General features: G+C 37.7%; 1 protein-coding gene across 1 annotated transcript in view; it reads right to left on the reverse strand.

Moving 5' to 3' along the window:
• LOC132561707 (uncharacterized) overlaps positions 1–17,394 on the reverse strand; it is a 161,663-nt gene that overhangs the window by 71,406 nt on the left and 72,863 nt on the right. The window contains exons 41-65 of the mRNA XM_060226406.1: positions 15,937–16,050; positions 15,356–15,471; positions 14,300–14,537; positions 13,823–14,065; positions 13,464–13,628; positions 12,939–13,223; positions 11,477–12,280; positions 11,014–11,196; positions 10,697–10,824; positions 10,330–10,474; positions 9,962–10,108; positions 9,449–9,724; positions 8,891–9,142; positions 8,139–8,441; positions 7,533–7,781; positions 6,622–6,843; positions 5,874–6,136; positions 5,050–5,327; positions 4,291–4,580; positions 3,837–3,989; positions 3,234–3,437; positions 2,300–2,470; positions 1,487–1,769; positions 827–1,215; positions 220–409 (exon numbers count right to left, since the gene is read on the reverse strand). Of these exons, the coding sequence (XP_060082389.1) occupies positions 220–409; positions 827–1,215; positions 1,487–1,769; positions 2,300–2,470; positions 3,234–3,437; positions 3,837–3,989; positions 4,291–4,580; positions 5,050–5,327; positions 5,874–6,136; positions 6,622–6,843; positions 7,533–7,781; positions 8,139–8,441; positions 8,891–9,142; positions 9,449–9,724; positions 9,962–10,108; positions 10,330–10,474; positions 10,697–10,824; positions 11,014–11,196; positions 11,477–12,280; positions 12,939–13,223; positions 13,464–13,628; positions 13,823–14,065; positions 14,300–14,537; positions 15,356–15,471; positions 15,937–16,050 (6,091 nt within the window). The remainder of the gene's footprint in view (positions 1–219; positions 410–826; positions 1,216–1,486; positions 1,770–2,299; positions 2,471–3,233; positions 3,438–3,836; positions 3,990–4,290; positions 4,581–5,049; positions 5,328–5,873; positions 6,137–6,621; positions 6,844–7,532; positions 7,782–8,138; positions 8,442–8,890; positions 9,143–9,448; positions 9,725–9,961; positions 10,109–10,329; positions 10,475–10,696; positions 10,825–11,013; positions 11,197–11,476; positions 12,281–12,938; positions 13,224–13,463; positions 13,629–13,822; positions 14,066–14,299; positions 14,538–15,355; positions 15,472–15,936; positions 16,051–17,394) is intronic.

The following is a 17,394-nucleotide window of genomic DNA, read 5'->3' on the forward strand; positions in this document are numbered from 1 at the left end:
TAACAGTACAGAATTATAATTCACAGTAATACCTGGGTTAACAGTACAGAATTATAATTCACAGTAATACCTGGGTTAACAGTACATATTTAGAATTCACAGTAATACCTGGGTTAACCGAATAAATCATCAGTTGTAATATCTTGTAAGTTATCTATGAAATTACAACTTTCATATTTGCTTCTAATTCATAACGGATGTTATTATTGCATATCTTACCCTCCCTCACACGGTCCGGTGACATTGAGCATGCCTGGCTGGTCACAGTACCACCCTGCAGGACACTGGGTACAGTCTGCTTCAGCCTGCAGGCCTGTACCATTGCTGTATGTACCCTTGGGACAGGGAATTGGTGTAGACGTTCCTATAGGACAGTATGAACCCTCAGGGCAGATGTTAGCATCAGCTCCTACAAAGTATGTGCATGGTAAGTTGTTTGATTGTCAACTTTACGGAATGATTAGACAGATGACAACTTGTTTAAGCATTAGGAAATCAGACTTGTTTGGCATTTAACAAATAAGATAAACAAAAACCTATCATTACTCAACATATATGAGTCCTGAAACGGTTATTGAAAATACATGGTCACCTTATTCTTAGGTTTAGTGGTTGAATTGTGAAAATCTCTAATTACTTTAGGATGGAAACAGGTCATTTTGTGGTATAAACAAAATTTCTGTGTATTTATCGTCCAAAACTCTCTTACTCTAACTAGGAGATAGACAGTAATATGATATTTATCTACTTTTCTACTGAACTGAAAAAGATAAAGCTGGGTTTAATGAGAGATATGAGTTTATTATGATATAAAATTCTAACTAACCTTGATCAGGAGCTGAGATGTTTGCATACTGTTTACAGAAATGTCCCGCATCACACATGTCCACCGGCGTCACCATGCCAACCATGGGACAGTAGTACCCGCCCAAACATGGTGTACAGTCGGTCGCTTGACTCACACCAGTCCTGTTGTTGAATGTGCCAATAGGACATGGGAATTCATTGTTGTATCGAGTTCCTGCCGGACAATAGTAGCCCATCGGACAAATAGTGGTGCTGTTGTCAAGTACGACAATCCCCATGGTGTTGTCACAGAAGTATCCTGCAGGACATTGTTTACAGGTGTTCTGAGAATCTTGGTCCTGGTATGTTCCATTTTCACAGCGAATCGGTGACTCAGATCCCACGGGACAATAGTGACCGACTGGACATCTAGTAATGGAGAAACAATTTTATCGTCACAAAATAAAGTAACATTTCGTCTACATGGGTTCACTGGTTCTATGTTTCAGTAATCCAATGTTCATACAGAAAAAAACCCAACAGACATACAAGACGAATCTTGGTTAATTTGTTGTCATCAATGTTCTTTGGATTCCTCATTGATTTCCCCCATTTTCTCTGTTTTTTCCCCCATAAGGTTGACATTATGCTTTAAGTTCCAAAATCTGAGATTTACAATAGAAGACCAGTTTACAATTACCTGTAGTCATCAGGTGTTGATGAGTTTTGACCTACTGGACAGTAAAATCCCGCAGAACAGTTTCCAGCGGGCAGTTCAGCTCCGGAGCTTGGACAGTAATTTCCACCAATACATATCTTACAATCACTGATTTGATCCTGCATCACGACGTCCAGGTAGTACCCAACGGGACAAGGTGAGGGGGCAGAGCTCATTTCCTCACAGTAGTGTCCGAATGGACAGACAGCCCCGGTCACATTGTCTGTGGGCGTGGCTACTGAGGCCTCTAGTGTACAGTAGTAACCTGTAATGGTAAGCGTGATAAATATAAAATTTATTTTACAACTGCAAAATCAGTGATATCAACTCTCAACACTTGAAAGGTGTTACTGTTGGAGGAAATCAGAGTACCTTAGGAAACCTTACGAGGTCGGGGCAGGCGATTCGGATCTTAACTCTAACACTTTATCTCCAAGATATAAATATAGCATTACACAAGTGTAGTTACACCACAAAGTATACATCACAAATGTTTGAGATTGCATGAAGGTCTCCCTAGTGAAATAAATGTCACATTTGGTGCAAATTTTGCCAATGATCGAGGGAAAATGAGTTTGCTTTATATAATAAAGAAAATCTTAAATCCAATATGTTACGTTCATGTAATTATGTGTTTAAACATATTCAAAAAATAAATTCCATATGCATGTTACAATTTAAAGTACAAGTCTTGAAATGTCCTCAATTTATCATCTGAGCATAAAAACAGAAATCCTTCAGTTAAAAAAAAAGTCAATACTGTAACATCTTTAAAAATTCTGTTTCCATAGTTACCTTGAGAACAGTTTCCGGTGGGTGTGTCAAGTCCTGTTGTCTGGCAGTACTTGCCAGGGGTACACTGCTGTGATTCATAAGAACCCTCAGGGCAGAAGAATCCGACCTGGCACTGACCGCCTTCAGGAGCAGATGGCATGGACAGACTGGAGTTACTGCTACAGTACCAGCCTAAAACAGCAAAATATTTACGAAAATAAGAAACCACCTCCTCAATTGTTAAAAAATTTGCATGTTACAAACTAATAATGTTATCAATAGATTTTACAATTTGTTTACTGTTCTTAAAATAAGTAAGAAAAAATATGGGTCTTTTCTGTGGACAGGGATACTCAACCCTTGTTTAAGAGTTTTACTGGTCAGTACATGGCAAGCTTTGTGCTCACCAATCAAACTCTTACAATCAGTTTGAGACATCCCAGTCCAGGGCATAGACCCAGCCAAGCTTTACAGTCAGTTCTTACCTCATACAACTGTTAGACTTTAAATAGATTAGGTAGACTATCTTTGCTGGTTATTTAGTTTAATTACTTCTAGTAAGTGTACAAACATTTATAAAATCGAAAGATTAACCTCAGTTTCTCTGGAGATAATCCATAAATACTGAGACAATCAGAGACAAAGTTTAATAAATTCTTAATAAGTAAAACTATTGGAAAAGTAGACAAGTAAAACAGCTGTTTTGTGAGGATATTGTGTAATGGATCACATTACTAACAGAGACTAGAAAACGTCTTTATTATAAAGACATGAATGCCTCAGGTCCGATATAATCAAAAAGCTAATCAGGTGTAGAACTTGATGTTATAAACCAAATCAGTTCAGCTGTTCTCAAGAGATGTTATTGTTTTGGAACGGGACGTGACGTCACATGATACAATGTGACGTGATGCAATTTGACACACAGTAGAAGGGTATATAAATGTAGACTTACCTGGAGAACAAAGGCCAGTTGGTGCTGACAGTCCGTTGGTGGCACAGTACTCTCCTCCTGGACAGGGGAGACAATCACTGAGTTGACGGGCCATGGTGAGATTGTAGAAAGTCTGGGCAGGACATGGATACTGGGTGGACACATAGGTACCAGCTGGACAATAGTGGCCTGAGGGACAAGGACTGTCCACGTAGGTCACAGACCCTGGATAAATAATTCAGCATCATCATTTGAAGACATAGATTAGAGTGATCTCCCTTGTCTCTGTATATAGACCTCAGCAAGAATCACATGTATTTCTACAGGAACTGAACCAATGTTATGTGAAAGAATTCTGGCCATGTTTGTTTGTTTTTGTCTGTCAGAGAGTAGAGTACATAAATAACCCATAAGTGTGGCCTATACATCATAACATTTGGTTCTTTACACAGAAATCAAAACAAATTAAAATTTCGAAATATAGAAATCCCATATCATTAATTAAGAACTATAATCATTATTAAACATTGATTGGATTTTTTCCCTATAATTTACATTTAGAATTTATATCCTTTTTTGGTAATAATTCTCCTCCAATTTAATCAAATTCGACAATATTCTTACCCTGAACACAGTAGTATCCAGCAGGACACTGATGACAAACAGCTAGACCAGAGACATTGCTAAATGTTCCCTGACCACAAGGAAGGGGTGTGGTTGTCCCCTGGGGACAATAGTGGCCCTCGGGACAGATCCCGCCCACTCCAGTCTCTCCACCTGACACAAATAATTCAAAATTTACTGTTTGTTACATGGTGTCCACATTCTTGACATGTATAAATGCCTTAATATAGAAAATGTTCAAATTCTTTTTTAATTATAGGTAGAATACTAAATTAGTTAAAATTAGTTATCGACTCTTGTACAAATAAGAGTAATTTTCATTTTTTTAATTCTTCCTCACTATACAGGTATGAAAAGCTAAATTTTCTCTTAAAATCATACAGCAATACATGGACTAAGGAATTTGAAATATTTTGCCACCTGATGAACAGACTAAATGTCAGTATGTCTCTACCTGGTACTTGACAAGTGCCGTTGATGAAGGTGGCATTCCCTCCTGTCGGATCACGTCTGTCTACACCATATTCACAGTAATGACCAGCATCACAGAAACCAGTCGTTGTGGACATCCCTAAGGAGTCACAGTAACTCCCACCTGGACATGGTTTACACTCACTGGACATAGACAAGCCTGTTTCATTGTTAAAGGTTCCAACTGGACACTGCTGCCAGTCAAATCCTGTGCCAGCTGGACAGAAGTGACCGATTGGACATAAGTCAACCAGATTACCCGACCGACAGTACCTAGAAAAGAAAAACATGAAAGATCAGATATCAGCACAAGATATTTATCTACAATTGTAAATACTTGTTAATACTAAAAAACAAATGTAAATTCATGCAATCATTTGTAAATACCAACAAACATTTGTAAATGTATATACAAACACAAACTTGGATCCTACCATGCACGATCAAGTTCATTTATCTATAGATTTTAAATTGCTTACAATTTACAAGATCAATAATTCTAAAGCAACAGGCGTCTTATGATACAAATTACTTAAAATCCTGATCAAACACTCAAACAAATATGAAATTTTGGCCAGACTACTTGACAGTAATACAAAAAACTTGCACTCAGAAAGCAGAAGTACCTTGAGTTCATTCATACAGACCTGAATAGATCATGATTATGAGGTTTTAAAAAAAACAGTAAGAGAACCTGTAAAATAGATAAGTAAATAAACAATGACCAAGGGAGACCACTCACCAGCCTGCGGGACATGTGTAACATTCGGACGCCATGGTGTGGTTCATGTATGTACCGTTGGCACAGGGTGTAGGCTGTGAGGAGTTAACAGGACAGAAATGACCAACTGTACAAGGATAATCTGCTGGACGAGAAGAGTTCTGTCCTCCTGGACAGTAGAATCCCGCCTCACATGGTCCTGTTGTAGCATTCAGACCCTCCGTCTCACAATACTGACCCTCTGTACATGGGGTACAGTAGTCAGAACTATTTAGGCCGAGGTAGGGGTTAAATGTTCCCTAGTAACAAAATAAACAGACCAATCAATGACTGTCTCATATACTTACATTCTATATCACAGTAAAAGGAAAATGGTTTCTTCATCATATGTTACAATGTACATGATATGTCACTTCATTCTATCACATTCTAAATTATTTCACAAATAAATTATTACTTTTCAAATTCTAAAGCTTTATTAAAAGTAAATATCAATTGGCAACAAGAGGCCTATAGGGCCCGTATTACTCATCTTTACTATGTTAACAAAAGGCCTATAGGGCCCGTATTACCCATCTTTACTTTGTTAACAAGAGGCCTATAGGGCCCGTATTACTCATCTTTACTATGTTAACAAGAGGCCTATAGGGCCCGTATTGCTCATCTTTACTATGTTAACAAGAGGCCTATAGGGCCCGTATTACTCATCTTTACTATGTTAACAAGAGGCCCATATTGCCTGTATCACTCACTGTTCTATATTTAGAGTGAAGATATTTAAGTTGGTGTAAATTGTACACAAATCCTGATTTAAATGCTGTCAAAACTGAAATAACACAACTAACCTCTGGACATCTTTCAGGTGTCTGAGTTCCGCTTGGACAGAAGTGACCAGCTGTACACAATTCCTTGACCCTGGAGTCTGACCCTCCAGTACAGAAGTAGCCACCTGTACACTGTCCCTGTGGTGAGGTCAGTCCTGGAATCTCACAGTACTGACCGCCGGTACATGGTGTACATTGAGTTTCATTGGCTAGGCCCTCTAGGCCACCGTAAGTCCCAGCCGGACAGTCTAAGGGGTTTACAGTGCCCTCTGGACAGTAGGAACCTGTAAATATATTTAGTATTCAAGTTTTTATAATAAAAATGATATTTCACAATATATAATGTACATATATGACATAAATATAACACAAAATTTATATCAAGTTGAATTTTTTTAAACCATTTAAAGTTAATATATTTTTTTTGATTTCCGTCAAAGTTTTCAATACTTATTACAATTTTGTTCATTTCAAATAAAATCTCAATATTTCATAATACCATTGAATATAAACATGAGTCTTCAAAACTCATTTATTTGTTTCCACAGTAATGTTATTTTACAGCAAGCTTTACAATAAAACCTTTACGGTAATTTTATTTTTGAAAGACACAAAATTTTACATTGTTATGAAATAGAAAAATGTTATTGACACTGAAATAAGCAATAAACATATTTCCTTTTCATTCTTAAGATACACAAGAAGATTGTTTTGTCTGAAAAACTTAATTAATTTTAAATTGAATCAGTTTATGTTTTTTATTTCTGACCTTGTGGACAGATGCCAGCGAAGCCTGTGTTGTTTGGAGTGGACAGCTCTGCATACAGATTACAGAAGTATCCCGGAGCACACAGTCCGACAGGTTCTGATTGGCCGGCTATGCTACAGTGGTACCCTCCAGTACAGGGCGTACACTGAGAACTCTGATTTAATCCTGTCATGTTGTTGTAGGTACCGGTAGGGCAGGGGAATTGGTCACTCCGTACCGTGCCTTTAAGTTACAAGATCTCACATTACATATACTGCAACTTGGACAAAAACATAGTTCCAAAGTGCTTAACCCAAAATAGCTGTCCTTGAGAAGTATCAACTCATGTCATTATAATATATATATATGTATATCTAAAAAGTAAAAATCCCTCGCCCCTAATATAAATACTTATTTCAATTTTGAAATTATTGAAAAATTATACAAATTAATGAATTTAGTTTGTAAACATTGTAGACAAATATCAAAAATTTACCATTTTTACAATCTGACAAAATGATATTTTTTATAAGTGGAAAACTACCACCATCTTGGTTTATCATACGTCAACTAACATGATATATATACCCACCTAACAACAGACTTCTGTAAAGTCATTACCCCTAAATATAAAGCCACATTTCTACATCTTATTGATATTGGTAATATTTTGTTCTGTTACACAACAGTGGTAAAATCATACTGTATGTCTTTAACATCAGTGAAATATTAAATTTTGTGGGAAGGTCAGTTATATTTCACACCATCACTACAATATGCCATCACACCAATTTGGAATGATAATATTTCTCCAGAAATGTAAACAAATGTTATTTTATCGTTCTATAAAAAGCCAACTCTCCCAATTTGACCCGAGTATTATGTGTAGGTCTCTGAGTTCACTTGTCACCAGCCCCTCCTACATCACTGACCTGATGGACAGAAATAACCAGTTGGACACTTGATGGTTTCATTGATGACTACGACTCCTAAGCTGTTATCGCAGTAGTAGCCCTCTGGACACAATTTGCACGTCCACTGACCAGTCTGGTCCTGGTAGAATCCACTTGGACATAGAATTGGGCTGGAGGTGGCTTCGGGACAATAGTGACCAGTGGTACAAAGATTTGGTGTGTCTGTTATTTGTCCCTCCGGACAGTAATATCCTTGGGTACAGTTACCTAGGTAAAAAAAACAGAGCTATCATAAAAACACAGAAAACAGTAAATCTATGCATTTCAGAATCAATATCGAGATTCATATTTTCATGATGTATCAATTCTAATAACATTGACAGTTATTCCCCTTTTAAAATATTGGCCAAAAATCAAGTTTTAATCACGCTAATTTGTGTGGTAAAACCTGCCATAAAATTGATTTTGAGTCCTGGTATAGTAGAATTCATTGTTTAATGCTGTTTAAATTGTAAGCTGTTGAAATTTTGTTAAACTTGATGCCTTTTAACCAAGTAGACTTATAATAAACATTTATGATCTTTGCCTTATAGTTCTAATGAAGAAGTTTTGTAAGCTACGAACCTGTTGTAGCAGTGAGATTGTAGTCACCACAGAATTCTCCAAAGGAGCAAGCCAGACAATCATTGACAGCTCTGTTTCCTGTACTTGGACTGAATGTGCCAGGTGAACAGGGGGTCGGGGAAAGAGATCCTTCTTCACAGTAGAACCCTGGGGGGCAGATATCACCAGTGCTGTCCCCTGGGGGAGTGGCGGTAGATGCTCTGGCTGAGCAGTAGTAGCCAGCTGAGCAGTTCCCTGTGGGTGTATCTAGGCCTTCAAACTGACAGTATTTACCACCAGGACATGGTATGGGGCTGCTGGATCCTGAAAATTGAATATAGATATTTTCAATGTTAAACTTCCACAAAATCAATGAAAATTTTCTCAAATTGCAATCATTTTAATTCTGAGCCTTTAAGAAAAAAAAAATTTAACCAGATTCTGAGCCTTTAAGAAAAAAAAAATTTAACCAGATTCTGAGCCTTTAAGAAAAAAAAAATTTAACCAGATTCTGAGCCTTTAAGATAAAACATTTTTTATCCAGATTCTTAGCCTTTTTGATGAAAAAAATTTAACCAGATTCTGAGCCTTTTTGATGAAAAAAATTTAACCAGATTCTGAGCCTTTTTGATGAAAAAAATTTAACCAGATTCTGAGCCTTTAAGATAAAAAATATTCCAAGACAACAAAGAAACAAGAAAGAGCAACAGTACAGTAAACAGTGACTCTCTAAGATGTATCATTAGTTTTGATGTCTATAATAATCTTCCTACCTCCAGGACAGTAGTAGCCAGGCTGACAGATACCACCATTTGTGGTGGTGTTCGGGCTGTCCGATCCACTTACACAGTACCAGCCGGCCGAACAGTTACCAGTAGGAGTAGTGCTGGCGTAGTCCTGACAGTATTGTCCTGGATCACAGTCGCGACAGTCCGCCAGGGACGTTCCATGTGTGTTTGGATTATATGTCCCTGGTGGACACCTGTACTGGGTACTGGATGATGTCCCATTAGGGCAGTAGTGACCTGGAATAACGAAATAACATCAATTGATGTATTTTGACTCCTGTGAAACAAAACTGGTGCCTAGTAACAAATCCTGCGTAATTTGACTTGTGAAGATTCTTTTTTTCATTATTATCCCTGTATAATAAAACCAGTTTTTTTCAAATTGTGACAAATCTTCTAGTCTTATTCCTGTGTAACATCTGTGTTATACATGCTTTTCATAGACCCTGTATAATACCATGACAGAAGTAAATCAGAGCTTGAATTGTGTTTCTAGCAGAAGTGGAATATCAAACAAGTGTGACAATAGTTTATAAGTCTGACCTTGAGGACATGGGGTGGACAGGTACTCGGAGGCATTGACCAGACAGTAGTATCCCTGGAGACATGGCGCACACTCCCACAGTCCTGTAGCCTCGCCGTACGTCCCGGCCGCACAAGGTGTAGGTGTTGCCGAACCCTCTGGACAGAAATGACCCAAGGGGCACTCCCCGCCCACTCCAGTGTAGAAGGCTTGTTCTGGGCAAGTGCAGTTAGCTGTTACACTGTCATTGCTCGCTCCTGGTTGTGGACGGTCTACTCCTGATGTACAATAGTATCCTGTTCAAAGTAAAATGGTGTACATTTAATTTAGAGAAATGAAAGAGTCCCTGATATTCAGCTGTGGAACAGTGGAAAGATCACTGGTCTGACCTACAAATGTTTGTATTGGAATGGGTGATTGGAAAGTTCGCTCTCCACCTACAGAACAGTTTGCAGTAACACGTGAGTAAAGGACCACTGTTTTACTTGAAAAGCAATTCACAGTGAATATGGAAGTAAATGACGACTATTTACCTGCAGAACAGTTTGCAGTAGGTGCAGTCAGATGTTCACCCTGACAGTACATCCCTGCTGTACATGCCTTACACTGGTCGACCTGGTACAGACTTGGCTGGTCACTGAAAGAACCACTCGGGCATGACATCCAATTGATTCCAGTTCCTAGAAAAAATTGGTTATAAATCACATCTCATGCATATTTCAATTTACAACGTCCTTTTTTGATATGTACTTCAAAACACAAAACCCAACACTTTATATGGTTTATCTTTACATCAGGCCATTTATATAAATACTTAGTAAAGAGAGTGAATATGTCATCTATACATAAAGATTGTAGTGAAATTTTAAACAGTTTCTACCATTACACAGAGTATACAAACCAGCTGGACAGTAGTAGCCATTAGGACAGGACTGGGCATTTAGTGTGTCATTGGCGGGCTGGACAGGAAGACAGTAAAAACCAGCAGGACATACGTCACATGACGAGGCTCCAGTGTAGTTGGTGTAAAATCCATCAGGACATTCCTAGAAAAAAAAACATAAAAATTCTTCTCTGAAGTATAAAATTTCTGGAGAAAATAATATAATGATGTCATGTATTACACATGTGTTACTATATTTATAGCACATGTGTACATCTACGTACTACACACATATATCTATATTCATAAAACTTTAGTACACTTACTTTAAATGCTAACACAACAAAATATAAAACACAGACAGATATACATGTGTATTTTTTACCTTATATATTTCACTGCCATTTGGACAATGCATTCCTCGGGGACAGATGTAGGCCCCTGGGTTGGGGGCAGCCATTCCCTCTGGACAGTAGTAACCGCCCCAGCATTGTAATGATGTCTCGGTCATACCTAGACAAAATACCATTACTTGTTAGTTGTAATCTGTTTGATGTTCATAAGGTCTGACAATGACTAAAGCAATAAAATAACTGAACCAATTAAATTTTACAACAAATAATTGATGAAATGTTTCTTCCACTACCTTGAGTAGCCATTATCAACTAAAACCTATTTCACTTATCTATGCATATAGATTACCTGAGTTCGGGCAGTAGAATCCAGCTGTGCAGTTTGTACAGCCTGACTGAGCAGTTAGTCCAGTCATGTTGGAGAATGAGCCAGCAGCACACGGTATTGGCTGGTCACTCCCTGTAGGACAGTAGGATCCCTCCGGACACAGAAGGAAGTTAGCTACATCAGCTTTGGTGGGGCAGTAGTAACCTGGTAAAATGAGTAAATCATCAAATATTATTCTTGTGCATGATATTAGGCCATCTTTTCAATAATGAACTAAAAAATTTGGACAAATGTGTGTAATCGATAATCAATGATCTGTTTAATCAAAATTGAAAATTTAACTATGATCTTGTCTTTCATTGAACAAAACAGTATGATAATCAAACTTACAATCTCCAATATCAGAATAGTATTTTGAAATCAAACAGAAAATGGAGATTACAAAGAGCTAAATCAAAGGGAAGTAACCCTGATTGACTCCTACCAGATTGGCAATTTGATCCAGTCGCTGTCATGTTGTAGTCGGGACAGTAAGTTCCACCTGTACAGTTGGTACACTCATCCACTGCCTGACGTCCGGTGGTTGGGTTATAGGTCCCTGGGGGACAGGACAGTGGGCTGACAGTCCCAAGGGGGCAGTAAAACCCAGGGGGACAGATGTCTGCTTCAACACCTTGGCTTGGTGTGGAACTATTTGCACCAGACAAACAGAAATACCCAGCAGCACAACTTGCTACAGGGAGTGTGAGACCAACCTGGTCACAGTACATGCCTCCACTACAGGATGTACAATCAGACACCATTGTACGATGTGTGATATTGTTAAAGGTTCCAGAAGGACATGGAAACTGTGTTGACATTGTTGTGTTTTCTGGACAATAAAACCCGGTAGGGCAGTAGGAGTTATTATAAAGCACAACGGGATCCATGGTACTGTCACAGAAATAGCCAGCAGGACACGCCTTACACCAGGACTGTCCAATGTCATCCTGGTAGGAACCTGAAGTACATCTGATGGGTGCAATGCTTCCCTCAGGACAATAGTGTCCCTGGGTACAGTTATAACTGGAGGGGGTTGGATTGTCCTGACCAGCTGGGCAGTAATATCCAGCACTACACAGTCCATCTGGTACACTATTTCCACTACCACTGCAGTAACTTCCAGATACACAGGCAATACAATCCGTGTCCGCATCATTTCCTGTGCTGTTGAGATAGGTTCCAGACTGACATAGCAAAGGAGCGGTGCTTCCAGCTGGACAATAGGTACCAGTAGGACAGATGTCACCTGGAAAATTTTTCATCTTTATGTAAATCAGTGCGGTAACGTAACACATTTTTCTTTTGATGATTTTTTATTTTTTCCATATACTTTTATTATATCTAATGAATATATCAAAAGACAACAATCATTCTCACCTTCGTGCATCAATTTCAATTCAAAATGACTTTTCTATCAACAACAATAATAGTTTCCCTATTTGCGTACTAAGACAATAATTGTACTAAATAAGGTTTCAGTGATCTAAAAATAGTTCTCAATACTGCAAACAACATTTCCGTCTATAGATTATTTTCACACCTTACACCAGTATACATGAATTCACATCATTCTGCCGTCTGAGGATTTAAGTAAAGGGTTATATAAGTGTAGCAAATCTTTGCTCCTTTTAAAACTTGCCCTCCCTGCTCATTGATGAAAAAGGCAAAAATCCAACATGGGCAAAACATTTCCCGTATACAGTATTAAAATACAATGAAAGTATACTTTGAAGGTTCAAGATTTCAAAGTTCAACCAAAACTGAAAAAGGAATTGCCAACATACTGTATTTTTTATGGTAATATGGATTTCACTTTTCAAAACCATGAGAAAAAAAATCCTTGTTTTTCTCTATACCTCATCTCTTCATCATGTAAATCCATATCCAATATCTAGATCACTTACCTGTTACGTTTCCATCAGTGGGGTTAGAAACAGTGGCCATCTGGGTACAATAGTATCCAGGGTCACAAAGGCCAGAGGTCATGTTTAAGAGGTCATTGCCACAGAATGACCCTGGTGTACAGGGGGTCGGGTTTGTCGACCCTTCCGGACAGAAATAGCCTGCAGAACAGTTGTTTCCACCAGCACCAGATGGTGTTGCTGTAGCAGATCCAGAATCACAGAAGTATCCAGCCATACACAGGCCTGACGGGAGTGTTAAACCTGTCTGTCCACAGTACTCTCCACCTTCAATACAAGGTCAAAGGTGAAGGTCAACTTTCATTTATATTTGTGGTTCTATAGCAATAAAGGAAAATATAACTGTTTCTATACAATAAACACTTTGGTATAATATGATTGATTCATAATGTTACAAAAAGTCAAGGTCATTAGCCAAGGTCATCAGCCACTGATTACATGGTGCCATGGCGACATCTTAATTTGATCTTATCTATTTGACATATATATCTTACAATCTAGACATACCTGGACAGCTGAGACAGTCACTGTTACTTGTCCTCATCGTCAGGTTGTTGTAGGTACCAGCACTACATGGATATTGGTTCCAGTAGCCAGTGCCGGCCGGACAGTAGTGACCAAATGGACATGGATTGTCTGTGTAGTTGGCTGTCCCTTCACCACAGAAATATCCTGTAACAAATAAAAGTTATCAATAATTATATCTTTAAAACATTGATTATGACCCTAAATATTGTACCAGTTTACCTAGAACCTGACAACAATACTAGTAGATACTGGCTCAGCATAAAATTTCAGGTGTTTCTAGGAGGCGACAAAAAATGTAACATCGTCAAAAGTATAACACCTCTTAAGGGTATGTTTACCTGCAGGACATGTAGTACAAGCAGCCATTCCAGTTGTATCGGCGTATGTGCCATTATCACAAGGTATTGGGTAGACACTGGCTGTACCTCCGGGACAGTAGTTTCCTACAGGACATATCCCTCCATACCCCAGCTGTCGGTCATCGTAGCAAGAGATGTTCCAAACAGCTGACGACTGATTGTTTCCATCAGGGTACTCTCGATCAATACCATAGACACACCAATGACCAGGGGCACAGTCACCTAGGCAAAATACAACATTTATTTCTCAATTCTGAAATGGGGTGATTACATCAGGACACACATTCTTGAAACAGGTGAGCTAAATATGATGTACATTTCTTCTCAGTGTGTATAAATAGATGGTTTATAGAGAAACATTTACGCTTGTTTCAAAGTCAAAATCCCTCGAAAAAAAATAAGATAAAATCTCAAAAGGTGGTGCATACTGTTACGTGGGATTAGACTGAGACCTACCTGTGGCTGCTGTTAGGTGTTCACCACCACAATATTTCCCAGCTGGACAAGGTTTACACTGACTTTCATCACTAAGGCCTTCTGTGTCACTGTATGTTCCTCTCGGACAGGACTGCCAGTCAATTCCTGTACCCGCTGGACAGTAGTATCCCGCGGGGCAGATGGTACTAAGACCTGTTAGATCACAGTAGAATCCAGCTGGACAAGCATTACATTGGACAGCATGTGTGTGGTTCACCTAGAGATACGTCAAATACGATAAAAATTAATCCAAGTAGTTTCAATCACAACATACCCAAGTATCCCTAGTGTTTATCTATTGGCTAACTACAGTCCTGATGAAACCTCACAGATCCAACATGCAGCACTCAATTCAGTTATCTGCCAACACACACAGATTGGCACTGGCCAATTCTTAAGTTAATTATGATCAAATTTATGATGAAATATTGAAACATTAACAAAATAATGAAACATTAACAAAGTCCCAAAGGGCCTGTTTTACTCAAATAAGTCAAATATGTCACTATATTAAAGCCATGAGCTTTACAATATCTGATAAGTTTGTCTTAGTTAAGCCATCAACTACTTTGATAAAAAGTTCATACTATAGGCAATTAAAATATCAGTATACTTAATTTTTATCAAAGCTCCAAACTGTAGGAGACACTGTTGAACGTAAAACTATGGAATCTTATCAACTTATAAAGTGTGATACACCAGGGGCCAAGATCTTAATATATTACAATTGAAATGTTCTTAAAAATCTTAATATATTACAATTAAAATGTTCTTAAAAATCTTAATATATTACAATTAAAATGTTCTTAAATATCTTAATATATTACATTTAAAATGTTCTAAACTTTCAACAGTCATTATAATCATACCTGATTGTAGCAGAAAGACTACAAAGTTAGATTAAATATACACCTTTGTATTCAGCTCAAAAGAAAATTAAAAAAATCTAGTTTTGTGACAATTTTGTCAGAACATGCAATTGCCATTTTCAAACTCTTTTTTGCCTCTTACTGGTAAGTTTAAACTGTTTTTTACCTGTGTGTAGTTACGACAGGGAATTGGCTGTGACACTCCCTCTGGACAGTAATGTCCTACAGGACAGAATGTACTAGCAGGCTCCTTGTAGATAGTTCCTTCTGGACAGTAGTAACCTAGACAACAGTAAATTTATGTAAAGCTGATAAAGTTCTGTAAATTAATTACTTTCCAAACATCATTGAAATACAACAAATTCAAACGTCTACATGCAACAAAAACTTTACAAACAACAAACTGAAGGAAGCCTTCCATGTTATTGATGAGTTTATAAATAATGTTCCTTTTCCCCCCTTATTAACATTTTCAGAAGTTTTCTTCCAATGGATAAAATATCAATGTTAAAATTCATAAATATATTACCAAACTAGGTTGGTTTCTACCTAATGCATTGATTAAGGGAACTATAGGTCAAAATGTCTGATCAATTAAAAGTCAAGACTGTAGCACTGTTAATTTGGTAAATACAGGCTTTGTAAAAGGGGCAACAATCTCTTAGAGGTATGACCCTAACACCTGACCACAGGCAGTATGACAACAAACTTTGCCAGTATGCCCAAGTTGTCCATGGCAGAACATACCTTGTCCACACAGCCCTGTTGGTGCAGTAAGGCCTGTTGTCTCACAGTATGAACCTCCTGGACATGGCAGACAATCAGAGTCATTGGTGAGGTGGGTTACATTTGAGTAAGTTCCTGCAAGGGTGGAAAAAATTTGATAAATACAAAAGTTAAACATAACATATCTATGCAGGACCTCATGCATAAATATTGTAGATTAATTTTTTTTGAAAGGAGGGTAAACACAAATCAGTGTATAATAAAATCTAATCGCATGATAACTATAGTGTTTAAGGTAGCATATAGCCTTAACTCTAAAACATGCAGATCACAGGTATAATGTGTTAGGTAGCATATAGCCTTAACTCTAACACAAATCACAGGTATAATGTGTAAGGAAGAATATACCCTTAACTCTAAAACATGCAGATCACAGGTATAATGTGTTAGGTAGCATATAGCCTTAACTCTAACACAAATCACAGGTATAATGTTTAAGGTAGCATATAGCCTTAACTCTACAACATGCAGATCACAGGTATAATGTGTAAGGAAGCATATAGCCTTAACTCTAAAACATGCAGATCACAGGTATAATGTGTAAGGTAGCATATAGCCTTAACTCTAAAACATGCAGATCACAGGTATAATGTGTAAGGTAGCATATAGCCTTAACTCTAACACAAATCACAGGTATAATGTGTAGTATAGCATATAGCCTTAACTCTAACACAAATCACAGGTATAATGTGTAAGGTAGCATATAACCTTAACTCTAACACAAATCACAGGTATAATGTGTAAGGTAGCATATAGCCTTAACTCTAACACAAATCACAGGTATAATGTGTAGTGTAGCATATAGCCTTAACTCTAACACAAATCACAGATATAATGTGTAAGGTAGCATATAGCCTTAACTATAAAACATGCAGATCACAGGTATAATGTGTAAGGTAGCATATAGCCTTAACTCTAACACAAATCACAGGTATAATGTGTAAGGTAGCATATAACCTTAACTCTAACACAAATCACAGGTATAATGTGTAAGGTAGCATATAGCCTTAACTATAAAACACAAATCACAGGTATAATGTGTAAGGAAGCATATAGCCTTAACTCTAACACAAACCACAGGTATAATGTGTAAGGTAGCATATAACCTTAACTTTAACATAGATCACCGGTATAATGTGTAAGGTAGCATATAGCCTTAACTCTAAAACATGCAGATCACAGGTATAATGTGTAAGGTAGCATATAGCCTTAACTATAAAACATGCAGATCACAGGTATAATGTGTAAGGAAGCATATAGCCTTAACTCTAACACAAATCACAGGTATAATGTGTAAGGTAGCATATAACCTTAACTCTAACACAAATCACAGATATAATGTGTAAGGTAGCATATAGCCTTAACTATAAAACATGCAGATCACAGGTATAATGTGTAAGGAAGCATATAGCCTTAACT

This window comes from Ylistrum balloti, unplaced genomic scaffold (assembly GCF_031769215.1).
Source record: "Ylistrum balloti isolate Yb309-2 unplaced genomic scaffold, AGI_CSIRO_Ybal_v1 Utg371268, whole genome shotgun sequence".
Lineage (NCBI taxonomy): Eukaryota > Metazoa > Mollusca > Bivalvia > Pectinida > Pectinidae > Ylistrum > Ylistrum balloti.